The following is a 26,931-nucleotide window of genomic DNA, read 5'->3' as shown; positions in this document are numbered from 1 at the left end:
AAAGCGAAGACAACCTACAGAATGAGAGGAAATACTTAGAAACCACAAATCAGTTAAGGGTTTCAGATGCAAAATACAACTCAACAACAAAAAGACAAGCAACCCCAATTTAAAAATGGGAAAAAGGGGAAAATTCAACTTCCCCATGTGGAGAATTCCTGTTATTGTCACAAGCAGTGGGGACAACCAAAACAATAGGCCAAGCCCTCAATCTTGGAGTTTGTTCATATGAAACTTATCCCTGCAAAGGATAGGCTAAGCCTACTTAAAATTAGGCCTACGAGTCACCCCCAGAGAACCTCTTTTGTTGCTCAGATGTGGCCTCTCTCTCTCAGCCAACACAACAAGCAAACTCACCGCCCTCCCCATCTCTACATGGGACATGACTCCCAGTGGTGCAAACCTTTCTGGCAATGTGGGACAGAAATCCTGGAATGAGCTGGGACTCAGCAACAGGTGATTGAGAAAACCTTCTTGACCAAAAGGGGGAAGAGAGGAATGAGACAAAATAAAGTGTCAATGGCTGAGAGATTTCAAACAGTCGAGAGGTTATCCTGGAGGTTATTCTTCCGCATTAAATAGATATCACCTTTTTAATTAAGATATATTGGAGAGGCTGGAGTGAAGTGCCTGAAAATGTAGAGCTGTGTTCCAGTAGCCATGTTTCTTGAAGATGATTGTATAATGATATTGCTTTTGCAATGTGACTGTGTGATTGTGAAAACCTTGTGTCTGATGCTACTTTATCTATGGTATGGACAGATGAGTAAAACATATGGATTAAAAATAAATAAATAATAGGGGGAACAAATGCTAAATTTAGTAGGTTGAAATGTTAGTGATCAATGAAAGGAAGTGGTAAGGGGTATAGAAAAATTAGGGGAAACAAAAGCTAAAATATATCAGGTAGATGGAAATATAAGCAGTCAATGAGAGGGAGGGGTAAGGGGTATGGCATGTATGAGTTTTTTTCTTTTTATTTCTTTTTCTGAATTGATGCAAGTGTTCTAAGAAATGATCATGGTGATGATTATACAACTATATGATGATATTGTGAGTTACTGATTATATATCAAGAATGGAATGATCATATGGTAAGAATGTTTGTGTATTTGTAATATTTTTTTAATTAAATAAATAAATTTTTTTTTAATGGGCAAAGGACTTGAATAGACACTTCTCCAAAGAAGAAATGGCAATAAGCACGTAAAAAGATGTTCAACATCACTAGACATCAGGGACATGCAAATCAGAACCACAATTAAGATTCTCCTTCACACCCAGTAGGATGGTTTATTTTAAAAATGGAAAATAACAAGCATTGGCGAGACTTTGGACAAACTGAAACCCTCACGCTTTGCTGGCAGGAATGTAAATGGTGCAGCCAGTGTGGAAAGCAGCTTGGCAGTTCTCAGAAAGTTAAGCATAGCGTTACCACATGACCAGGCAACTCCACCCCTAGACACATACCCCAATCAGGTATGGACATCCAAAGCAGGGGCCTGGGTAGATACCTGTACACCAATATTCACAGCAGCATTACCGACAACAGCCAAAAGCTGAGGGGTGAAAAAGGCTAGAGGTCAACTGAACGTGGTCAAGTACACCACAGGGCGATGGGGGGGGGGGGCGGCGGGGGCAGTTAGGACAGGAAGGTCTGTGAGGGGCACCCTCCAGGCGGGGAAAGTTTCACAAAAGCTGGGGCTCAGGACAGGCCAGATCTGGAGGGGACGGGAGAGAGGTGGGAATGGGCTGGAGGAGGGCATGAGGAAGGCAGGAGTAGACCACGGCAAGGGTCTGGGCCAGCTGTGGTCTGCGATGTAAATGCCATCACTTACCAGCTCCAAGTCAGTTTCTCTATCTGGGGTATGGGAATAATAATCCTTAGGTTTTTAACACAACTGGGAAGAGGTGAGGATTTACTCTCAAAGATCTGGGTGCTAGTCCCCTCCCCCTTGGCCCACTTGGTGCACTGGGTGAGTCTAACGTGGCTGCTGATGTCCCAAGGACCTGAATTCAAATCCTGCCTCTGCTCGTGGCTCTGAGTGTGAACAAGTCATGCCGCTTCCTTACCCTTAGACCTAGGATGTTAATAGCTAACTTCTGTAACACGCCAGGCACTACTTGCAGTGCTGCACATGCCTGCGTTTGTTTCATCATTTTTTCTCAAATGATGACACCAGGAAGGGAAAGGCTACGCAACCTGTCCAGTGTTCCCGGTAAGTGGTGAAGCTGGGAGGTGAATCCAGGCCGTCTGACTCAAGCCCGTGCTTGTAACTCTGAAGTTCTCCAAATGGCATGGGATGGCTAAGTACACCAAGAGCCCCTGACGCGGGGCAGATGCTCACTCTTCTGGGCTATTAGGAGCCTTCACCAGCTCTACACCCGACCTACGCAGGGCCAGAGACCACTAACACGGACAGGCCAGTTAACGGTGCAGATGTCTGAGCTCCATCTAATTTGGATGACGGGAAAGGATTCAAACTACAAAAAACTACAAAAAAATAACTACTTATTATGATGTCTAGTGATAAAAACGACATCAACCCAATTAAGTGACCGCTGAAGGAGCCTTCATGTATATCCAATCCATAGAGAACAGATGCCCAAGTCCCAAAGAGAAATGATCTTTTTTTAAAAAAAAATCTTTGGTTCATTCTAAAAATACTTTAGTAGGCTTTTTTCCTACTTATAGGTTTGAGTTTCTACAATCAGTTCCAGTTCACACAGAACAGATGACCAAGTCCCAAAGAGAAATGGTCTTTTTTCAAAAAAATCTTTCGTTCGTTCTAAAAATAGTTCAGTAGGCTTTTTTCCTACTTACAGGTTTGCGTTTCTAGAATCAGTGGCATGTCTTTAGCCGTCAGCTTGTGCTCCCCAATGAGTTCACCCTGGAACGATGTTGGCAGACTCCCATCAGAATAACTTCAACATTTCTCAGCAAGCTAAGAGTGGTGAGGACACAAGTGTGTATTCTTGTGGGACATCGTCAGGCACCAATATTAACTCAAAACAGTCATGAGCAGCTTGGGGCTCGTAAGTAAGGGAGTTCTATGGTCTCAGGCCCAACTTTCTCTTCCTTCTCATTTTCAGGTTTATTTGACAAGCAATTAAAAAAGAAAAACAAACACAATCTAGCACATCTCCAAATTCTGGGGCTAGGGACTTTCTCAAGGTTTTAAAAAACACTGGCTCCAAAAGAATCTTCTTCCACCAGTGACTTATGAATGCCTCTGGTCTCTAACCCTCACAGCTTCGAGGAACACAATCTGAGACATTAAACCTAGTCCTGGGTTAGTTTGGTGACTCAGAGGTGTCAGATAAAGATGAGCCCAAGACTCTGAGAGTAGATTTACAACCCCCAGTGTCCTGGACTCCAAAGAATACCTTGGTTTCCCTGTGGGCTTTTGAACCATTTTAGGCCCTTGGTGCAGCTTGAGGGTGGCCTGAGGCCAGATGGGCAGAGCTACTGTCCAGATGATACCTTGGCTGTTGGCTGGGGCAATCTGAAGGGGTGTGGTGGGCACATTCCCATTACCTGAGCTCACAGTCTCAGCCTCCCCAGATTCCAGCTGTCATTTGAGATTCAAAAGTGACCAGGACTCATCCTCTCATGAACAGGCCAGTGGAGAGGTTAGCAAATCCACAGCCGGCTTAGAAATATGCCTGCTGCTTAAGTCTGATTGAAGTCAGTGACAGATGATGCTGAAACTGCCATGCTTTTCAGAGTTTAAGAAACCACAAAGAACATTTTGAGTTATATTACTTTATTTTCCTTTTTTAAAACATAGCATTAAAGCCATCAAACATACGGATATACCCATAGCTCCTTACATGTTTTTTTCTGTCTAGAGTTAGGTTTCTTAACTATGAGATGAAGAAAATCATCCCATTAAAATGACAACATTTCTGAAAAACGTACCGTACTTATGTGATGGGAAATTGATTTGTCATCTAACCCCCTAACACTCTTTCAGTCCAGAGCTACAGGAAGGCAACTCACAGCTAAAGCCGCTAACACGTGGGGCCCACGCAAAGAGGGCCCCAGAATGACAAGCAAGGTGTTAAGCTTTTGAAAGAACAAGCAACTTCTTTATTTGTACAGAATCAGAACACAGAAGGAAAGCTTCATTTCCCTTTTAGCCCTTTTATTAGTGTTTTTCCTCCACCCAACTTGTTCCTGCATACCAAGCGGCTACAAATAGTAAAAACCAACTGATTTAAAGTCCCTGAAATGCATGCAACTTGAAATTTCCTAAAGTGTACAATCAGTTCCAAGTCTTCGGGTCTGATTTTCATTTAGAAGGAACTATGGTGCTGCTGGGTTACCAGCTGCATCTGTTGTGTTGGGGAGGTTTACAGTGGCTGCTGCTTTGACTTCTGGCTGTGGTATTTCAGTTTGGGAACCTTCTTCATTTCCAGAGCTTTTCTTGTCTGTTGCTGTGGCACCCATCTCCATGATTTCCTGCAGTGGCCGATCGGTTTCGAGAGAGCTGGGCTGCAGTTCATAAACCTGGACTTGACCAGGGACATCTATTGCTTTCTGTTCAAGCTTTTCCAAGATGGTCTGAACCTTCCTGACGCCGTCCCTCCTGGCCTGACGCACGTCAGCTCGTCCTTCAGGGTCCACCGAATCCAGAGCCAGCAGCTCTTTGGTCAAATACTCTTCTATCATCAGGTACTTTTTGTCGGTTTTCTTGCCTTCGAAGTTGTCTACTGCCTGCTCCAGCCCTTGCACCTTCTCCAGGATAGCTTCCACTTTCAGTACTCCCGGATGTTTTGGGGTGACCTGAGTTTCTCCTGGTTTTGGGGGCGTGATTTCAGTAGGGACAGGGCTGGGGGCTGCCCTTTCTTCTGCAGTCACATTCTTAGGGGAAGAGGGGACAGCAGAAGGGCCAGGGCTTGGAGGACAAGGAACTGCAGCAGGGGGGACCTTAACTTCCACCTTCTCAGATGGAAGTGCAGGCTTCTGGAAAACAGGCTTAGACTCCACATCCTTGCGGATCACTTGAATTGGGATGTGTCCAGGTGGGAGATCTGGTCCAGCTGGACCTGGCTTACTTTCTGGTTTGTTTTCAGGTTGGGGAATAGGTGAAGGTTCTTGATGGACCATTGGCTGCTGGGAAGAAAGGAAAAGGACACAAAGATATTTTTTAACAACTGGCTGACAGTCACAAGCCATCGTGTGCAGCTAGTACCAATTAGAAAGAAACTGGGAAATGCCTTTACAAAATTTAACAGTATATTAGAAACTTTCAAAGTCATTCAAGAGCGCTCACAAAATTAAAAAATGATATTCCTTCACGTACATGACCAAACCATGTCAGGCTTCCATTTCTGACCTTGGTCTGTCTGTCTGGCACCTCTCATGAAGTTTCTTTGTAGATGGTATTTTTATGGCAATGAAAAGAAAGCCAATATAATTTTCAAAAATGAAAATTCCAACATCTCAGGCTGACTGCTGAGCTGGTTTAGTACCCACAGCTCAAAGCAAAATCTGGGTGACTCAGGCTCTCAGGTGAAGCAGCTGTGGGTGACTGCCATTTATTCTCTTTCCTTACGCTGTGGAAAGGGCGTAACCGTCTCATCTCCTGTTTCAGAAGGATATAATTTTTTTGTTTGTTTTTAAAGACCTATGACAACCTAGTGGTTTCTGCCCAGACTAATGTATTTTTCAAGAGTAAGCAAGATGGCCCTAGTAGTTAACCCTGTTGAATTCAGATGCAAATCTGAAGCAGAGCTAAACTCGATAACAAGTACCACCCCTGCGCTGACGTCTGTCTGCACAGCTGACCTACTCTTTGACATGATGTAAGCCAGAGTCACAGACCTTTTTTTTCCTTTGAGTACATGGACTGGGTGGTCTCCTTCATGGCAAGCAAGCATTCTAATATTCAGTTAGGTCAAATCCTTGCAAGCTTCCAAAAGGGAATCTTTCAGCAATCTATAAAAAGGAGGTCCCCAATAATAATGTAAAAGGGCGTAAAAATAATATTAAACATTGTTTCACCAATTACGTGGGAAAATATCAATATCTCTATATAAAGCCATTTTTTTCCCTAGTATTAGTGAACCCAAGAAAGGATCTGATGGGACATTCAGCTGATGAAACACCAGTAACCTCCTTTTCCATCAAAACTCTTTTGCCATGTTCTAAGAAATGATTATGGTGATGAGTATACAACTATGTGATGACATTGTGAGCCACTGATTATACACCATGTATGGAATGTTTTTATGTTAAAAATGCTTCTGTTCAAAAAGTATTTGCAAAGTCCCCTTGGGGAAATGGTGAAAAAGGGGAAAAATTCAACTTTCCCAAGTGGAGAATTTCTGATATTCTCACAAGCAGTGGGGACAACCAAAGCAACAGGCTGAGCCCTCAATCTTGGAGTTTGTTCACATGAAACTTACACCCACAAAGGATGGGCTAAGCCTACTTAAACTTAGGTCTACAAGTCACCCCAAAGAACCTCTTTCGTTGCTCAGATGTGGGCTCCTCTCTCAGCCAACACAATAAGCAAACTCACCACCCTCCCCCCCCTCTACGTGGGACATGACTTATGTCCCAGGGGTGCAAACCTTTCTGGCACCGTGGGACAGAAATCCTGGAATGAGCTGGGACTCCACATCAAGGGATTGAGAAAACCTTCTCGACCAAAATGGGGAAGAGAAAAATGAGACAAATGTCAATGACTGAGAGATTCCAGAGTTGAGAGGTTTTCCTGGAGGTTATTCTTCTGCATTAAATAGATACCACCTTTTTAGTTAAGGTATAATGGAGAGACTGGAGGGAAGTGCCTGAAAATGTAGAGCTGTGTTCCAGTAGCCATGTTTCCTGAAGATGATTGTATAATGATACAATTTTCACGGTGTGACTGTGTGATTATGAAAACCTTGTGTCTGATGCTCCTTTTATCTATGGTATGGACAGATGAGTAAAACACACAGATTAAAAATAAATAAATGGGGGAATAAACGTTAAAATAAATTTAGTAGATTGAAATACAAGTGATCAATGAAAGGGAGTGGTAAAGGGTATAGAAAAAAATAGGGGAAACAAAGGCTAAAATATATTGGGTAGATGGAAATACAAGCAGTCAATGAGAGGGGGTAAGGGGCATGGTATGAGTTTTTTCTTTTTATTTCTTTTTCTGAATTGATGCAAATGTTCTAAGAAATGATCATGGTGATGAATATACAACTATGTGATGATATTGTGAGTTATTGATTATATACCAAGAACGGAATGATCATATGGTAAGAATGTTTGTGTTTAAATGTTGTCATGTTTAAAAAACATTAAAAAAAAAGATTCAGTTGCTAGAAAAGGCAGCTTGAAATAAAAAAAAAGAATCCTTGTGTTTGTATGTTATCAATAAAAATATTTTTTAAAAAATGTATCAAAGATCTCATTATAAGTACCCAAACTATAAAACTCATAGAAGATAACACTGGGAGACATCTTAAGAACCTTGTATTAGGCAACAGATTTTCAAACTTTATATCAAAAGTATGGCCAACAAATAAATTGGGTACATGGAAATACTAGTGGTCAATGAGAGGGAGGGGTAAGGGGTATGGTAAGTATGAATTTTTTCTTTTTTCTTTTCATTTCTTTTTCTGGAGTGATGCAAATGTTCTAAGAAATGATCGTGGTCATGTATATACAACTATGTGATGATACTCTAAGTCATTGATTGCACAGCAAGTATGGAATGTTCATATGTTAAGAACATTCATGTTTACATGTTGTTTTGTTTTGTCAATAAAAAAAACTCTTTTGCCAACCAAGATGATGTCAATATTGGTTCTTACCACTCATGCACTCCGTTTTGGGTTTTTAAAACAATGGCCGGGTAAGAAGTGACTTTATAAATACTTAAGAGAGGTTGCTCTACGGCCTGTAATGCTTTAAAAATGTCAAGGTCATGAAAGCACAGAAAGGCTGAGGAACTGTTCCAAGCCTGAGGAGATGAAAGAGAAAAGGGCAGCTAAGTGCAGTGCTTGATCTTGGATTCGATCCTGGAACAGGGAAACAAACTGCTGTAAATGAGATTTCAATGCGGACTGTGTGCTAGATTGTCTTGTACTGTAAAAGAAGGTTAGACCTCCTGAATGTAATCATTCTACTATGGTTATGAATAGTTGGAGTCTTTTCTCAGGAAAGTACTAAAGTATTTAAAAGGTAAAGGGGTGTGAGATCTGCAAATAGCTCTCAATTGGTTAAAAAAATACATACAGTGCAGAGAGAACAGAAATGACAAAGCAAACAGAATTTTAAAAATGACTATGGGTGTAGGGCATATGGGACTTCTCTGTAAGATTTGTGCAACTCTTCTGTATATTTGAAGTTATTTCCAAACAAAAAATGTTCAAAAAAAAAAGGTGGCGTGCAGCATGCTGTAAGCTACTAAAACCCAATGACCTCATATCCCTCCAGGAAATCGGTGCCCCAGACCCGGACAGGCAGGCCTGCACCAGGAGCTTTCACCGGGTTTGACTGCAGTGAAGGCCACACAGTCCTCTGCTGAAGAGGGAGGAGAGGGTGTAGGACATGGCCCCTGTCCCCGAGCCCACAGCTGAATGACAGGTGACATGACCCTTCTGAAACGCACAGAATGACCACGTTCAATGGCAAGGTCTTCATAAAAGACGCTCTGAGAAAGACGAACAGATTTCATGGAAAGGTGAGCCTAGCTCGTCCCTGGGAGTATGGGGAGAATTTGGTGCAAAAGCATTTAGGGGAGGGTTCAGCGTGAGTACAGGCACAGAGGTGGGGTTGGGCAGGATGGACATGCAGAGAGGAGAAGAGGGAACAGTGAGAAAGGAGAAAAGCCATCAGGGAAGCCTGGAGGCAAGATGGGTAGGTGCGGGGGATTCCTGAATGGCCCTGCAAGGCAGGCAGGTGTGGTGGGCAGTGAGGAGCCCTATGGCTCCGGGGTGTCAGGGACTGCCTGGGTCCTGCACACTGCTTCCTGTCACAATACCTGGAGGTCTGGCCCCAAGGCAGCCACATGAGAAAAATGATCAGACCAGTAAAAGCTGCAGAAAGGGCTGAGGGATAACAGCCCTTGTCCTGCATTTCTCTGCTTGACTGGCTATTTCTGGACTACACCTTCCTGAACTTACACCTGTAACCAGGATGGGCTGCTAGGGGCATCCAGGGTACCTGTCCAGAAGTTTCTCAGCCCCTGGAGAGGTGGCCGCCCTGGCCAGGTTGCCATCAGCTCAATGCCCATACCTGAGGCCTGTCGACCACGGAGTGCACGCGGATGGGCGACGGGGAGGGCACCGGCGTACTGCTTCTGGCGGGCGAGCCCTCCCGGCTCGATGTGCTCCGGGCGGGTGATCTGAATGGGGACGCTGCCCGCAGGGGCCGGGGCTCCCACTCGTCCCCCTGGATCTTGTGGTACACAGGCTGGTGGGTCTGGTACTCCCCATGCTGAGCCGGGTAGTGGGTCTTCTGGGCTTGGTGGAAGGAGGGCTGGGCAGCTGTCCGGGCCGCATTCTGCTCGTGGATCACAGGGATGGGGATGTAGCCCCGGGGCAGCTGGTGACCGCCCAGGCTGCCCCTGCCTGAGGAGGAGGGCAGGCTGGTTGAGGAGGACGAGGACGAGCAGTCGGACGCCACCGGAGACTGGGGCCGCTGCAAGACAAGAAGGGAAGAGGGCAGCTCTGTGAACTAGGCCTCTGCCCTGCAGCGCCAACCACAAATGAGTGGGCTGGGAGGGGTGGGGGGTTTCATTATGTACCTGCTCATGGAAAGACATTTAATATGACTCTCCTGCTGTGTAAACATTTCAGTGCTCAAACCAGGAGCTCTGGAGTCAAAAGGCCCTGGGTTTAAATTCTTAATAGCTTTCTGAGCCTCATCTGAAAAACGAGGAAAAGACTACCTCCCTCCCTCACAGGGCTATTATGAAGATGAAGTAAAACAATCTGTGGCTCTGCCTTTGCCTAAGTCCTGACCCAGAAGAAGCACTCCATCCACTTTATCTGTGGTTATTACATGCCAGATCACTTCTTCTTTCCTTACCCTTCTTTACTCATCCGGAGAATTCAGCTGAGCTCCCTGGTGGCCCAAGGGAGGTCCCTACCCCTGTGGACCACTCAGAAGATAAGGGGGGAAAGGGATCTCCCACTGGTTTCTAAGATTCCTGATCGCTTACTTTGTTAGGACTTCTCTGATACGTCAATGCTTAATACTTCACATCTGATTTTTACAACAAAAACATTACAAAACAGGTACTGCTTCTCTGAGAAAGGAAAAGCCCCCATTATCTTGCATTAGTGTAATTTTTTATGCCCAAGCAGTTACAGATGCTAAAGAGGTTCAGAACGGAACCAAAGGAGGCAATTAAGACTCTGGGTGTGGACAGGAAACAAAAAATTTCATACTCAAGAATGAGGCCAGTGGACACGACTGGATGCGCCGCAGCTTCCTAAGCTGGAGGATGAAGAGGGCTTGCTGCTTCAGAATCCTACGAGGGACCACCGGCCAGATAAAGAACAAATTCACCAACACACCTCAGATCAGAGCAGCTGCCTTCCTGACTCCTTATTTAGGATTTCCTTTCAAACTGAGGGATGCTGTGAGCTACTAGAGGACAAGTCTAGTGTCTCATCTTTCTATCAACATAGCTCCAAATGTTCATATTTATCCATTAGTTGAAGTGAATAAAGTAATACCTAGCTCTCCATGCTTTCTGAACTAGAAAGCCTAGTTAGGAGCCAGACAACCAGATTTGCAGTCTCAACTCTCTCTTCTACCTGTATACAGATCGCCCAAGCAATCTCCCCATCTGAGCCCTGATTCTTTCACTACAAAAACAAGCCACGTGGCTCCTGCCCTGCCTGCCTGTGAAGCGAGCTGGGGGTAATGGGGCTGTCAGGTCTTCTTTTCCAGGTTACTTATAATACCAGGCCAGGCCCAGCATCCCTGCTTCCCCACAGGTGCCTGGGGCCCAGCCTCAGAGGTACCACAGCTCGGCTCCGGGACACTCTCCTGCAGCCTGAGCCAGGCCTCTCCTCACCTCGGGTCCGTAAGAGGCGGGGGCCTGGGCCGCTGCAGCTGCTGCCGCCTGTCCACACTGTTTAGCCGGCTGGGCGGCTTCCGTCACGCCCCGCAGAGGTGACTGGGACCTCTGAGGCACCGCCGTCGCCGCGGCCTCAGTTCGGAATCTCTGCGTCCCAGGCTGGGGAGAGGCATGGAAAGGGTATGGCTGTCGGCTCTCAGCGCCTTCGTGGAGGACAGGGATGGGGATGTAGCCTGGCCGGAGCTGGGGGTACACAGGGTGGCCTTCCCTAGTGGACAGCAGCCTAGAGCCCTCTCGGGAGGGGCCATTTGCAGAGGCTGGAGTTTCCTAAAACAAAAAGAGGAGAAACACAGACTGGTGAGAAGCTGGGAAGGAAATACCCTTGGACAGGCAACAGCTTGGTACTAAGCATTCCAATGTCCTAGAGAGGGACTGGGGGACCCCAGTGTCAACCAGCTTCCTGATGCTGGAGCTCAGGAGGTGGCTGCTCTACAGAAGCCCCGCTTCTTCCCGAGACAGGGGCTGCTGTGTGGCCAGAGGTGTAAAAGCAAACAGGCTGAGTCCAGATATCTGCTGAGCAAAGAGAGACATTCCAGTTTCCTAAACTAGTAGGACAAGTTTGTTTTCTGGGTGAAACCAGGCAGCAGTGTATGTAGGAGAGTCATTGTCACCCAAATCTTCAGACACCCAAGATCCAATCCCACAGGAATGAGGATTCAAGTCCAACTCCCCACATTACAGCTTGCTTCTCTGCTTCAAGTTTCCCAACAATACAGAGTTCCAACTGGACCCAGACATGAACTACAGTTTGGAAACCTTTGTAGAAGAAGCATGATGAGGTTAGGTTGGCTTCCTAAGAATATTTTAAGAAGATGCAGGAAAGGCAGATACACAAAGAATGCAGAGGTCGCGCAGGATAGGAACAAAAACCCTGGGATTAATTGTGCTGGTCTCATGATGCCAATGAAGGCTGGTCGGGCGTAGAGATTGGGGTCTCTTTCTTATGTCCTCTCATGAAGTTCTCGCTTTAGTGGCCCAGCTATTTTGGGACCCTTAAGAAGGCCAAGTTCCAGATGTACCACAGGGAAAGATCTCATTTCAGACAACAAGGCTGGCCAGCCACTCTCTGGGCGACAGAAGTCAAGGTCCCTAAGGTCACAGAGGGACTTTTACAGAGGAGGGGGCTGTATCACCTGTACATATCCCAACAGCCAACCAACCATCAGGAAGGAGAGTGACCCTTCCTCAAGGAGGCAGCTCTCTGAACTGCAAATGCCTGAGGCTGAGAATCTACGAGCTTGCAGGAGATAATTTCTACCGCTGGAAAGCTGGTCCATAGTTAAGGAAAGACACTGAGGGCTGATTCGCATGTAGCATAAGGAATCCCTTTAATTCGGCAATGTTTCTATATGTGGGTACAGACATGTATACCAGGGGGCTGACCCCAGAATTTCAAAGACTCTTCCCTGCCCTGTGGATCACCTCCAGCCACAGGAAAGACAAGGGTGGCTCCGTGTCCTTGGGGACATTAGCAGACAGGCATGCTCAGATTAGAATGCCGACATGCTCAGGATGGTGGCATTATTTTCACCTACTTAACTCTTGGGTCACCCAGGAGCAGGGAGTGGGTCCAGCCCCACACAATAAGAACTGAATTTCTGCCATTGAAGGGAACCAGCAAGAAGGCCACTCAGAGTCCAGTCACAGCATGGCTTCTGGGCATTTTAGTCACTCACTGGGGTGCCCTCTTTCCACTATGAATCGGGGGCCTAGACAAGTCCTGGCCATCACCTTTGCTGGTGCACGGGTGCTGACCTCACGCCATCTGAGCACTCCAGGGATCTGAGCAGTTGACAGTCCTCATCCACTGCCTCCTTCAGCCACAGGGTTGCTCGGTGCCATGGGGCTGCCGAGCAAGCAAGGAACCATTCCTATTGTAAGGGGTTTACAAGAAAGCCTGAACAGGCATGAAATAAATAGAATGCAAACTCCTCAGACAGCACAGAGGCCCAACAGAATGGGGGAGACCATGGATTTTGGAGCTAGACAGAAGCCAAGTTCTTTCTTACCCCTACGGGTTAACAGTTCTGTGATTGTGGATAACTCCCTTAAACTCTGCAAGCCTTAATTTCCTTATGTAACATACACCTGTCCTGCTGGGCTCTTGTGGGATTTTTCAGAGTCCAATGAGGACATCCTGTAGACCTTCCACAATCACCAATTCCCTCCCTAAACAGGCACGGGACAGTGATATTCTGACCAAACTGATGGATAAAACTGATGGTGACGGAAGTCAGAATGGGACTGCCACTGGAAGAAATGGTAACGACTGGGAAGAGTCCCTGAAGAACCTATGAGGAGATGGAAACGTTCTATACCTTTTTCTAAGTGGTAGCATGCAGACATATCCCCTATCCATGACTCACACTATCCGATTTTACCAAACGAGGGCAGGCATCCCGCCATCCCTCTCGCAGGCCTGGAATCCCCTATACAGGCCTGACTGAGGTTAGCTCCTCCTGGGGGAAGCCCCTGTGTCCAGAAGGCACTGGAGTTGGCCTGCCAAGAGCTGCATATTTTATGCACCTCAGTGAATGTATTTTGTACCTATATTGAAAGCAAGCAAGAGAGGAAGGATGGGGAGGGAAGACAAGCCTGCCTGCCTGCCTGCGGGGCTGGGTCAACACACGCTGCTTCCTTGAGCCAATGTTGAGCCTGGGCCTTGAAAGCTGCGGCGTGGTGTGTTTGGGTCAGTGGAGTTAAAAATGTGGTCCCTTGTGTATGTGTGGCGGGGGAGAAGAAATTGGAAGGGGGGTGGTGCTTGAAGATGAGTGCTCAGCTGAAGAAGAAAAGGCTGGAGGCCCAGAGGCAAGCCGTAAGTGAGGAACTGCGTCCACTGTCCCAGAGCTGCTGAGGAGACCAAGGAGAGAAGCTCAGAAGACAGCAGGGTCTGAGAAGGAGAAGCCAGGTGCAGTAGGAAGGGAAAAAAAAAGTCAGGGATGAGAGTAAGGAAGTGAGGTTGAAGCAGGGACAGAGAAAACGGAAAGGAGTGACTAGAAGGTGAGAAGGAGGGACGGAAAGGCCTCACGGGCTGGCAGGACCTGAGAAGATGGGAGGGGCCCTTACGGAGACTCCTGCCCTGAACTTGGCATAGATGGAAAACGCAGCTGGCTGCCCCGGGGACACAAGGTGGGTAGGCAGGGGTGGTTACAGATGGGCAGGAGGCAGTGCTCCCTGCAGTCCCAACGTCTGCACTCCCGGTTCCGTGTGTAATAATGATCCCCTTATCCCATTTAATTAAAAAGCACGTTTCTTCACACACTTCGCATCGGAAAGGAGTGCCAGTTTCTCCCTGCTACTCTGTTAAGGTTTTGTTTTGAACAGTACAATCTTAGGTAAGTAAAAAACCACATCAACTTTACAGAACAAAAAATGAAACATTCCTACCTAAATGAACAACTTAAATCAAAACTGACCCTCCTGCCCGCAGGAAGAGCTGTGCTGGGCATGCCCCCGCCCCCTGCCCTGCCCCGGGGGACCAGCGCAAGACACTTCAGCTTTTACTAACTCATTACTTCCTAAAAGCACCACCTGAAAGAGTTAAACTGCCCTTTCTATCTCCTATGCTGTTTCATCACATTCAAGTAAAACCAAGAAGTAACTTTTTTAAATCAAATGGGGAAAAAAAAAGCTTGGATATTTATGATTCCCTAGAATATGACAAAAACATGTCTGTCTCTTGAGTTGCACAGAGAGCATCCTCAAGTGCAAGCACAAAGCCCAGGAGAGCCCTCTCTACTTGCCACAGCAGCATTCTCCTGATTTCAGTGTGGACCTGGACGGCCGCTGTGACTCAGTGCGGTCCCGGGGGAGGGCCGGGGTGCAGGCACAGGGCTGGCAGGTGTCCCTCGCACGGCCTGCTGACCCGCTTCTCCAGCAGTCACGGTGGAACTGCAGGAGTCGCGTTGCAGGACAGCTCAGCTCCTCAATTCTGGGTAGAGACACCAGGAATTTACACTTATGAAGCCCAATTAGGAAAAGAAAGCCCAGAAGGTAGGGTCCTGATTCTTACTGCTTATCTCCTTATACAATTTATTAAATGAACTGGTTAATTCTTTCAACTTGTTTGTACTTTGCATTAAAATCCCCTGAGGCAAGTCCTATAACTCCAAGAGATGGCCAGGATTAAAAAGCATGAAAAAATCTGCCAAGAGACAAAATTTGCCCCACTAAATATATTAGGCTAAAATGCTTTTATGTTAGGTATATTTTACAATACCAATTGAAAAAAAATAAAAGATTTCATAAGAGAAAGCCTGGGGTCCATTTGAGCCTGGGCGAGCAGCTGGGCTTGTTTGCCCAACAGTGTGCTTGAACTTTGCTATCGATTTTCACTAACAGTAACAAGGGCACTAAGGACACCTGAAAAGAGCATGCACTTGGGTCCTAGTCCTGGATCTGCCCCTAACTAGTGTGGACGTAAGCATCCCACATCCCCTCTCTGGACCTTCGTTTCCTCAGCTGTGAAATAAGGGGAAGCCCAGATAGGTTCTATAAAGCTAGTGGTTCTCAAACTCTAGGAGGCATCAGAAGCGTCCAAGGAATTAAAAAAATAGTAAGTGCAGACTAAGCCCCCAGGAAAGGCAGATTCAATAAACACGTGGCCCAGGGACCGCACTGAGAAACACCAATTAGAAGTCCCTTCCAGCTCCGACATCACATGGCTTTGGATTTCCAAAGTCCCTTCGAGTTCTAACAGCTACATAAAGCTCAAAAACAAGGAAAAGGGGGTACAAGGGTAGTTCAGTGGTAGAATTTTCACCCGCCATACAGGAAACCCGGGTTCAATTCCCGGCCTATGCACTTCTAAAAACAAGAAAAAAAAAATCAAATCAAAGGGTGTGCAATAAGGGATAGTTACATGGAAAAAGAATGGAATATGACCCCCACCATACAGCATATAAAACACCTGAACCTTTAAAAAAAAAAAGGAAAGAAAGAAAATAAATTTCACGGAAATTTGCACTCAAAATTAAGAGGAAGCTGCTGACCACCCCCCACCCCCACCCCCCACTCCACCCCCACCCCCCAACAGGAGTCCTTGTGCCTTAAAAACAGGGCAGGAGCAGAAGTTTTGGGCACCTCCTGTATACATGCAACCACTGTGCAGGGGGGTCACACATTCTTTGCTTTAGTGGAGAAGGGTCTGCCTTTACCCCTCCACAGTAGGGTCCCATATAAGAAGTACAGGAATGGGTCCCTCTGTGAACCCCAATCCATGAGAGAGGGTCCAACATCTCCAAACCACAACTCCCATCCCTCTTTCTGAATTGAAGGTAGTGATCACAAGAGCAACTCTTTGGACTGCCCCATGGCACTTCTACCTCAATAGCACTGGAGTCCTAAGTAGGACAGATTTTATTAACTGGGTTTTCAGGCCAGAAAAGCCTTCATATAGGTCAGGTGTTGATTTTTACCAACCATACTTCAAAATTTCTAAAACAAAGAGAAAAAAAAAAGTAGAGAGAAATAGGGACCCTCAAACTCACCAGAGAACTAGGATCTAGATCAAAGTGAAATGGCTTGGCTTGCCTACATCAGGCAGGAAACAAAAGCAAAACTCTTCTAAAGCCCAAACAGAGCACTGAGCTTCAACATCTTACCAAGACTTTCCATTCGTTACTATTACAGGCCCTAAAAATGAACTACATCTGAGTGACAATTTGGTATATAAATAGTCGCTTGCATTCCTATAGCCAAACTATCAAAATTCCTTCAGTTCCCATCAGGGTGTGATATAGGGTCTCCCATTACTTCTAGTACCACGTGGGGCACAGAGCAGACACTAAATAAATTCTGAATGATCAGCTAATCCCACCTTCCATCTAAACCCATTTACTGTACAATGGAGTTCGGTTTTGTTCTAAGACTCCTTTTGCACAAATTCAGTAAACCATCGCCAGTCACGGGTTACTGGTGGCTTTATCTGATATGCCTGTTACTAGAAAATATTCCCCATCCCGCCTCCGGGATTAATGAAATGGGTGTTCCTATGTGCTTCTACTGGGGAACACTTCCTTTTCAAGGTGAAACTCCACACTGCACTGCTCTGTCACACTGTCCAGCTTGTCCCTGGGCAGCAGGGACAGTCTGGTCTTCAGCTCGGCACCCCAGACTCCCAGCCCACCCCTACCACTCACCAGCTGTGTGGCCCTGGACAGGATCCTAGCTACTAAGATACAGTTTCCCAGCTGTAAAACGTGGACACACACTTCCCAGGGAGTTTTCATAAGATTTAAGTGAAATAAGGCACGAGGAAGTTTTTGGAGCTGCTCTATGCTTGACACAATCACGTTCCTTCATTCCACAAATAGTTACTGACAGATTCAGCTTTCCTCCAGCAACCGAAGGCTTGACCCATTGTCTACTCAGCCTAATTCCTTAGTCGTTACCCCAAATTGCTAACGAGAGCCCACTGGAGTTAGAGGCTCCTTTATCGGAGGATTAAAATTGCCTTTAAGAGCACTAATTAGCAAGGATACCATTTTCTCTCAGAGCTGTGTCTAAAATTTCACAGCCTAGAAGCAGAAGCACAACTCTAGGGGTCCTAAGCTTCCCTCGCTAAACCAAGGGTCAAAACCCAACCGAATGAAGAGATGCTCAATGTCCCTGGCCATTAGAGAAATGCAAATCAAAACCACAATGAGATATCATCTCACACCCACCAGAATGGCCATTATCAACAAAACAGAAAATGACAAGTGCTGGAGAGGATGCGGAGAAAGAGGCACACTTATCCACTGTTGGTGGGAATGTCAAATGGTGCAACCACTGTGGAAGGCAGTTTGGCGGTTCCTCAAAAAGCTGAATATAGAATTGCCATACGACCCAGCAATACCATTGCTAGGTATCTACTCAGAGGACTTAAGGGCAAAGACACAAACGGACATTTGCACACCAATGTTTATAGCAGCATTATTTACAATTGCAAAGAGATGGAAACAGGCAAAATGTCCATCAACAGACGAGTGGCTAAACAAACTGTGGTATATACATACAATGGAATATTATGCAGCTTTAAGACAGAATAAACTTATGAAGCATGTAATAACATGGATGGACCTAGAGAACATTATGCTGAGTGAGTCCAGCCAAAAACTAAAGGACAAATACTGTATGGTCCCACTGATGTGAACCAACATTCGAGAATAAACTTGGAATATGTCATTGGTAACAGAGTCCAGCAGGAGTTAGAAACAGGGTAAGATAATGGGTAATTGGAGCTGAAGGGATACAGACTGTGCAACAGGACTGATACAAAAACTCAAAAATGGACAGCACAATACTACCTAATTGTAATGTAATTATGTTAAAACACTGAATGAAGCTGCATCTGAGCTATAGTTTTTTTGTTTGTTTGTTTTGTTTTTTATATATATATTTTGTATTTTTTATTTTTATTTTTTTCTCTATATTATCATTCTATATCTTTTTCTGTTGTTTTGCTAGTTCTTTTCCTAAATCGATGCAAATGTACTAAGAAATGATGATCATACATCTATGTGATGATATTAAGAATTACTGATTGCATATGTAGAATGGAATGATTTCTAAATGTTGTGTTAATTTTTTTTAATTAAAAAATAAATAAATAAATAATAGGGGAACAAATGTTAAAAATAAATTTAGTTTAAAGTGCTAGTGATAAATGAAAGCGAGGGGTAAGCGGTATGGCATGTATAATCTTTTTTTTTCTGTTATCGTTTTATTTCTTTTTCTGTTGTCTTTTTTATTTTTTTCTAAATCGATGCAAATGTTCTAGAAATGATGAATATGCAACTGTGATGATATTAAGAATTACTGATTGTATATGTAGAATGGAATGATATCTTAATGTTTTGTCTGTTAATTTTTAATTAATAAAAAAATTTAAAAAAAAAAGACCCAACCGAAGGAAATAATTAAGTCGGCTCCTTGCACACAGCCCCAGGGTCCTAGGGGAAAAAATCCCAGAACCAACGCAGGGTCTCCTCACTGCCACCTGGGCGCCCCCCACCCCAGGCTCTGTCAGAGGCCAGGCCTGACAACCCTCTGCTGCAGGGAGGGCGCCTGCCTCCCAGGCCACTCCATGGAGCAGATGTGGGAGCAAGGATGTGGCCCAAGGTCACACAAGATGTTAGTGATGAGCCAGGCAGAGGCCATGACACTTCTGAACTCCTCACTTCAGGGACATAAAAATTACCTACTTCTACTTCAGGAAAAGCATTGAATCCTGTTTTAATCAGCTGTAAGCTGGGGATCACTAATGGAAAAGTAGCTGAATTTTTCATATCAAGAACCAAAAAGACCAAGAAAAGGTACTTCCCTCATCTGGTATGTTTCCACGGAATTTTCAAGATCTTGTCTTCTACTAAAAGCAAGACACTGGGCAATCACCTCGCTATTCCATCCACTAGACACCAACCATGAAGTGCTTGTCAGGTATCTGTGTGTAGGATATCACCAGGCACGCATCTGTGCAAAACACAATCATCCAAAAGAATCCCCACGGAGATGCTCGTGTGGCCAATGGTGCAACCCTGAAACAAATTCTTTGGGGGAAGTCTTCTCTCACCCTAAGCAGCTTCTCAAAACATCCCTCCCCATTACATCCATACTCCCCAGAGGGCAGTAACAATTAGAAATCCCCTCCACCTTCATCCATCTGTGGTGACATTTACGTCCCTTAGAGCTGAGCTGGGAACAGCAGATGGCTGGTCCCTCATTAGCATGGCTTGGTTTCCCTGCAATACCAATCGGTCACCTAGGTCCTGCTTGGAATTGTCCTCAAGATGGAGGAGGGAGATTCCACTCTTCAAGGAGTTGGGGTTGAGGGTAGAACAGCACTCCATTCAGCATCTTGTAGGGAAACACAATTCCACCTGCCCATGTTGGACAATGGGATGAGTCTAGAGGATGAGTGGTGATAGGCTGCAGGGCCTCCACCTGAACCTCAGGATGCAAGGTCAAGTGATTGCCCATCTCTGTCCTATTCTGAGGGTGGTTCAAACACTGGTCTATAGGGAATCAGCTGACATGGTGCCACGCTGATAAAAGCAGACCTTACTTCTGAGAAATAAGACAGCAGACCTTCCTAGGAACCAAAAGACCCAAGCATAGCCGGAATGGTCAACTGTTTGCAGAGGCCAAACACCTATCCATGGAGAGCTGCCTACTTCGTAGCAGAGGCTGTGAACATTTTCATGGCTTGTACACACAGCTGGGCCAAGCCCTGGACTAACCACCTTCCCTGAACCCTCTCCCCTGATTCTCACAACCTATTGGATAGGTTGCTATACCCATTTCACAGAAGGGGAAAATGAGGCTCAGGGAACGTAAATGATTTATTCAAAATCACTAGAACCCAGGTTAGTCTGATACTAAGGCCAGGGTCACTCTTCACTCTTCACACCACACCTGTACTCTGTGTGAGGATAACTGAGGCTAATGTCTCCAAAGTCTTTACCTTTCCAGGGTTAAATGCAGCAGAAGTGGAAGCATTTCATTTCCCCTGGCCAAGCTGGGCTGAGGCTCAGACCTGGAACATTCAGTTCGAATGTGCTCTGGGTCAGTGAGCTGCTGCTCAGTGCTGAGTCATTGGCCGGGCCAAGGCAAGGCAAGTGAGAGTGAAAGCACTGGGCTTCGCTCTGAGTCACCAGAGCCCAGGACTCCACACGGCCCTCTCATGGGGGCTCTGCCAGAATCCTGGCCACTGAGGGAAAAACCCAGTTCAATTTGGATGGGAGCCGGGTCCCCTCTGATGTTGAGGGTCTCCAGAATAAATCTGGATGACTTGAAAAGTGAAGAGGCACATGTTTTCTTAATCTATCACTCATTGGAGTCTTAAACTATTCACTCATTCATTCAGTATTCAAGAAGAATTTTTTTTTAATCTGAAAAAAACTATAGTTCTACTTTAGTGAACAATGAAGAAATTAATTCAAAATAGGAAATGTTTGCTTTCCAATAGGAAGCTAAAGAATTTTCAGAGGAAGCCTCACATCAATTCACTGGGGCACAGTTCTGTGCTGGGAGTACTTTTGGGGCAGCTGAGCTTTTTACAACAGGCTCCTGGAGCAGGTGGCAGACAATCTGCAATTCTGGGCTTTTCTAACTGACACTGAATATGACACGTACATGTCTGATGGTACTGCCAGCCACAGGAAAATCAGAATTAAAGGGGGACTCTTTTCCAGTGCCAGGAGCTGTTCTCTGTGCAACGATGGGTTAGCGACCCCCAGCCTGGAGTTTCCCAGCAGGCCTGCTCCAGGAGGCCGCTGCTAGCAGGGACAACTTACAGCTTCTCCAGATCCATAAGGATGAACTTCGGAATCCACAGTGAACTCCTTTGTGGGGAAAAGGCCATTTAGAAGGTTATATAAAAAGCAACAACAACAGAAAAAACAAGCCAAAATGTCAAGGACATTTGGGGGCCCAGGACAGGCTACACACCATGCTACACTCAGTCCTTGCTTCCAGTCACAGGGACGTTCCTCCTGGGTTTGTACCTCACAACAGGTGGCTTTTCTCTAAGCAGCCCGCACACACCTGAGCACAGGCCCAGGCTTACTCTTCTCTACACTGACTCATCTGTTCAATTTTCATTGCATGTGTAACAGACTCTGGCCTCAGCAGCTGTCCAAAGTAGCAACTTTTGCAAGAAAGATTCAAATTTTTAAAATGCAGACTTCAGAGAAGGGACAGCTTGCTTCGGACTGCAAAGAAGGAGGAAGCGCTTCGTGGAGAATGGCACCCAAGGAGCAGAGGTGTCCTCGACACGGCCTTTGTGACCGGCACAGAGCAGGTGCTCTGTAAACTTCTGATGGAATGAACAAGCCAGTCCAACCTTGGGCTCATCTGCTTCCAGAGCCCAGGCCCAGGAAATGAGCCAGCATTTCTGACCAACTGTACATGATGGACTTCAAGGCTGTTTATTAGCCTGGCTGTGCCTGGGTAAGAGCTCTGAGGATGGAGGAGTTTCTAGAAGCAGCTAGCCCCCCTGGAGGCAAGTTACCCCTTCCAGAATCCCTGGCTACAACAGCTTTCCAACTGTACCACAGCTAAAGGCCTCAGACCATGCACAGCCCCTCTCCAAGTTTGTTTTCTTGTGCCTAAGACATACTTAATAGTTTCCATCTCAGAGAGCTGTTTTGAGGGTTTAAAGATATGATTTATAAAAGCACTCACTAGTGTCTAGCACACACTTAGAAATATGCTAACAGAAAAAAATTAAGTTCATTTCTTGCTAAAGAAATCCTTTCTGCTTAAGGTTTTGCAAACTGCCTTGCTGCCTGACATGCTGCCAAGGCTTCAAAGAAGTTCTAACAGAAATATGTGAAAAATTAACAATACCAGATATCTCACAAAGCATCATGAATGTCAAAGGGAGAGAAAGAGACCAACTTCTGCATCTGCAAAATGAGGAAGTTTGGGCTTTAAAGCCTCAAAGTCACAACCCAGTCTGAGTTCCATGGGATGTGGACTTGATTAGGTGAGGAAAGGGGAGCCAGGAAGGGGCTGAGAATAATACAGTAAAGCATAATAGAGGAGTGCTCACAAATATTTGGGGAGGGGGGGGGCGGCGCTCGAGGAGACATCAGAGCTTCTTAACGAGCAATGCCCTTGTCTTAACCTCTCAGTTTTCCTACTGCAGGCCTCAATTTTTTTTTTTTTTTTTTTTTTTTTGGCGTGAGCAGGCACCAGGAATCAAACCCGGGTCTCCGGCATGGCAGGCGAGAACTCTGCCTGCTAAGCCACTGTGGCCTGCCCCACAAGGCCTCAATTTTTTTTAAGAGACATATTAAAACAGCAGAAATTCAAAAGAAAAAGCAGGTTTGTATTATATAGTTTCCTATTTTTTGATGATAAGCATCAGAGCATCACTTTTAAATGTCAACAGAAAATAAGAAACCCGCAGCGTGGTTTACATAAGGCACCCATGTGCCATTCCAGAAATGAGGACAGCGCTAATCAAGCTTCAAGGGTGGTATGAAGCTTTATGACTCACAACCAGTCCGACAGCATCAAACAGTTTAGCCTTCTCAGCCCTGGCTAATGTTAAATGCCGCCAGAGTTCCTGCAAATGGACCCTACGCTCGTAAAGGGCAAATCTATTCTGCAAAACAGGGGGCAAATTAATTATGTTCTCAGAGGGGCAGCCAGTTCTTGCATAAGCTAAGCAAGGGGAAAATGAAAGTCTTGGACAAGCTGGACTTGAGGCATTCTGGCAGTGATTTACTGCCTTCCTCCCACCCCCCAACAAATCACCATCTACCAAGCTACGAAGGAATCTGCTTAGCCCTAACTGCATCTTGTTGGCTTAGGAAGGAGGGAACAGCTACTCATTTCCTGACTGTGTTCTGATTCTAAGAGGAACAAAAGCAAGATGACCTCATCTTTAAGAAAATTCAGGACGTGCTGCTGAACCTGAAGAAGAACAAATGACCCTATCATAATTCAAAACATTGCCAATTTCCTCCAAAAGACAGTTTTTACCTTTCACAGTGCCTTGGAATAATCTGTCAAATTATTATGGTGCAATTCTGCTGGGAGAATAAGACAGGAAGGAAATCTCTGGGCTATCGCAGGATCTTGGGACAATGCCACATCTTGTCTGATCACTTCCCTATGCCCAGCACAGCCACCCTGCCAGACTCTGTGGGGTGCTGTCTTCCTTCCCTCACCACGCCTCCTGCATACTCACACCCACCAAAGCCTTACACCAGGCACTGGGCGAGTTTCACCAAGAAAAGCGGCGCCAAGCAAAGCTCTGCCGGGGAGATATTAAGCAGGTACTGCTTGGGAAGGAGCCCAGGGTCTACAGACAGGGGCACAGTAAGCAGCAGCTTCTTCTACAAAACGGGGATCACAGTCCTTCAGGGGCTCCCTGTTGCCAGGGTGGTAAACAGAAACCTGAGGGAGGCATTTTAAATTCAGAGATTCTTGAGCCCCACCCTGAACAATTCAGATTAAACATGTTGGAGGGATGAGATGGGGGGAGCAGGGTGGGGCTGATGACGCAGCAGGCAATCTGTGTTCTTAAAAGGCTCCCCCAGACACAGCCAGGCTTGGAAATCAGTGCTCACGACCTCTAAGATTTGGAGATTCGCAGCACTGGTCCTTGAGAGAGGAGGGTCTCTTTCTCCTGCCAGAGGTTTGTGCACGATACTCCAAGATACCCAACCTGTTTTATTCAGGGAGGAGACCAGGAAAGAGTGGTTTCCTGATTCCTAAGCAAATGCCAACCTCTCTGCCAGGAAAGGGGTCTGGATTGATAGGAACTTGTCAGGCAGTTCGTGGGAAGCCCAAGCGTGTAGAAAACTGAAATCCAGAAAACTGCAGGTGGGGAGGTGCCACAGCTTACAATGGAGGTGGATAAAACTCAACACCTTTGTCTCGAACCTTCCCGGCTCTGCAATGAAGGGTAAAACAGACCTCCACTGCCTCCTCTGAAAAACGGGGGTGAAAGAATCACTCTAACCACTTCAGGGGAAGGTGGTACAGTCAGCTGTGAGAAGATGGAGTATAAATGACTAAATAAAACACTAAGTTCTAGTCTTTTCCTTCCATGAAAGCCACCTCTTTACCAACACGGTTAGACCCTAAACATCCTGAAGCTGAGTCCTTGCAGAAAAAGTACTTCCCAAATTGCAGATGCTCAAGGAATAGCTTCTGATTGACAACACTTCCTCTTAAAGGTGAGGATGCTTGGAATGTCCTCTTAGCTGGGGCCCTTTGCTCACTGTGCATTTTACATTGTATTTAACCTTTCCCAGGATCAGACTTCTGATTTAGTAGCTCTTACTTTCTATATGTATTTTTTAAAGTAATTATTGTAATTCGGTCTGTTTCTTCTCCTCAAGAAGTTTTATGAAACTACAGCCTAACCCATCCACCCGGCGGGTACGGGAAGCAAAGCAGCAAGCAATCCAACTCCCTGAGAAAGTTCCATGTTGAAAACAAAGTGCTGGCAATTTGGGTCTCATACTGAACTCCCAGTGTTTGTTTAAACCTGATCTTCACTGAAAACAAAGGGTGCCAGCAGCTTCTAACAAGCCCATCTCTACAGGGAGAACACACAAAAAGGTGCATATAATTATGTCCAACCCAGCTAATTACACCTTCTAGATCTAATTTTCAGAAATAAAGATGCAATTAACTCCTTGTAAATGTAAACTGCTGAGTGTAAGATACATCACTTTTGGACACGAGAGTTTTACCAATATTTTAAAGGAAAAAGGTGCAGAACATCATAAAGGTCTTTCTTCTAAAATAAAGCCTTGCAAAGCATATTTAACTGTGACTTTTTAAATCTTCAAAATAATTTACCAGTTTCTACTGCTTTTATTTTGCACAGACAATATTAAGTTACCCTTTAAGTACACTATTTTTTGCAAACGTTCTATTTTGAAAAATTTTAATTTGTAGAAAATTGTTTCAATACAACTAATTATAATTTTTTAAATTACCAAATGTATAAAAACTGTCATGCTTCTAAGGGTTAAGAAGTAAATACTCTTACATGTATTTAGATGAAGCATATTTCTGCTGTATATAAGTATTATTACTTAGTTATTTGTGTATGGGAAACAAATCCTAAATATTTTAATGCCATTACAAGGAAGGGAACACATACCATTAAAACAAACAAAAATCATCATTCTCTTTCTCTCCAGTTGAGGCGAAGTCTTAAGGGAAGGGCCAACTGCCTGGAAGAACAGCATCTTGTTTTTAACAAATCACACTGAAACTCAATGTTACTCAAAAAAATCCTCAAACAACGATACAACAGTAATTTTAAAAAGAAAAAAAAAGAGACTACTTATATCAGCGTCCTGAGTCACTCTGTCCGCGAACCGGGAGAGTAAGGTCAAAATAACTGTCAACCAAGTTGTCCAGAAGTAGAGGGGGAAATTCGGAAAAGCCCATCCCCCAGGCACCAGGGGTCGGCGGATGAGAGAACCTTCCAGTAACGACTATCTCAGGACGCGGAGCAGAGCCGGCGGCAGGGCCGGGCCCAGGCCTCCCGCTGACCAGGCCCGCCGCCCCTTCCGAGCCCGGGAACTTGGGGACAGCTCTTGACGCCCATGCCTCCACCCCGTCCCGGGTCGCACTTCCCCGTCCCCCTCAATCCCCTCGCAAAATCAAACGCGGCGCGGTGAGGACTGACCTCTCCGGGGCACTCCGTCACCCCCACGCCTCTCAAGGCCTGGCCAAGCGCAGCAGGGCGAGCTCGGGGTGGGATGCCCCGACCCCCGGTGCAGGGACCTGGGAGCTGGGGCCAGCCCCGCGCTCGCCCAACCCAGTCCAGCCGCCGCCGGGCCGGGCCTGTTCCCCCGTCGAGGTGGGGCCGCCGGCCGGGGCGTGGCGCGGGTCCGGCTCACCTTGGGGCCCTCGGGGGGCACGCGCGGGTCGTTCCACGTCGTGGTGCGGCTGTTGTGGTCCACGAAGAAGGGCCAGCCGGTCTGCGGGTCGATCTTGATCTCCCAGCCCGGAGGCAGCGGGTCGCGGTCGCCGGCGCTGTTGCCGGACGCCATCTGCACCATGGGCGAGTGGGTGGCTGCGCTCATGCTGGGCGCGGGGTTGGCTCGGAGTGGCGGCCGCCGGAGCGCGGAGTGCGGGGTCCCCGAGGGCTGGGGCGCGGGATCCCGGGTCGCGGGGTGCCGGCCTCCTGGGCGCCGAGTCGCTGGGCCGCCGCTGCGAGGACCTCGCCGCCGCCGGAGTGTGAGCCTTGCGCGCCGCCGACGTGTCCGGGAAGCCGGCGCCGGGCACCTTTATGAATTAAAGGAGGGGGTGACGTGGCCTGAGAGGGGTGGAAGGGTCTGGAAATAGCTTCCTCACTGCCAAAGGGGAA

General features: G+C 46.3%; 1 protein-coding gene across 5 annotated transcripts; it reads right to left on the bottom strand.

Annotated features, from left to right (window-relative positions):
• Nucleotides 1–3,750: 3,750 nt before the first annotated feature.
• Nucleotides 3,751–26,683, bottom strand: BAG3 (BAG cochaperone 3). Of its 5 annotated transcripts, none has more exons than XM_077126213.1 (5): nt 26,248–26,288; nt 25,714–25,786; nt 11,037–11,366; nt 9,245–9,649; nt 3,751–5,119 (listed from the first exon to the last, which is right to left on the bottom strand). In XM_077126213.1, the coding sequence occupies exons 2-5, from the start codon at nt 25,714–25,716 to the stop codon at nt 4,310–4,312; spliced, it is 1,548 nt and encodes a 515-aa protein (XP_076982328.1). In that variant the 5' UTR covers nt 25,717–25,786; nt 26,248–26,288; the 3' UTR covers nt 3,751–4,309. The 5 variants fall into 5 exon arrangements, with proteins under 5 accessions (XP_076982328.1, XP_076982327.1, XP_076982324.1 ...); XM_077126212.1 differs by lacking the exon at nt 26,248–26,288 and adding an exon at nt 25,900–26,213; XM_077126209.1 differs by lacking the exons at nt 25,714–25,786; nt 26,248–26,288 and adding an exon at nt 26,462–26,683.
• Nucleotides 26,684–26,931: the final 248 nt, after the last annotated feature.

This window comes from Tamandua tetradactyla, chromosome 13 (genome assembly GCF_023851605.1).
Source record: "Tamandua tetradactyla isolate mTamTet1 chromosome 13, mTamTet1.pri, whole genome shotgun sequence".
Taxonomy (NCBI): domain Eukaryota; kingdom Metazoa; phylum Chordata; class Mammalia; order Pilosa; family Myrmecophagidae; genus Tamandua; species Tamandua tetradactyla.
The sequence above is the reverse complement of the archived record's forward strand: the minus strand, read 5'-3'. Positions and strand labels throughout refer to the sequence as shown.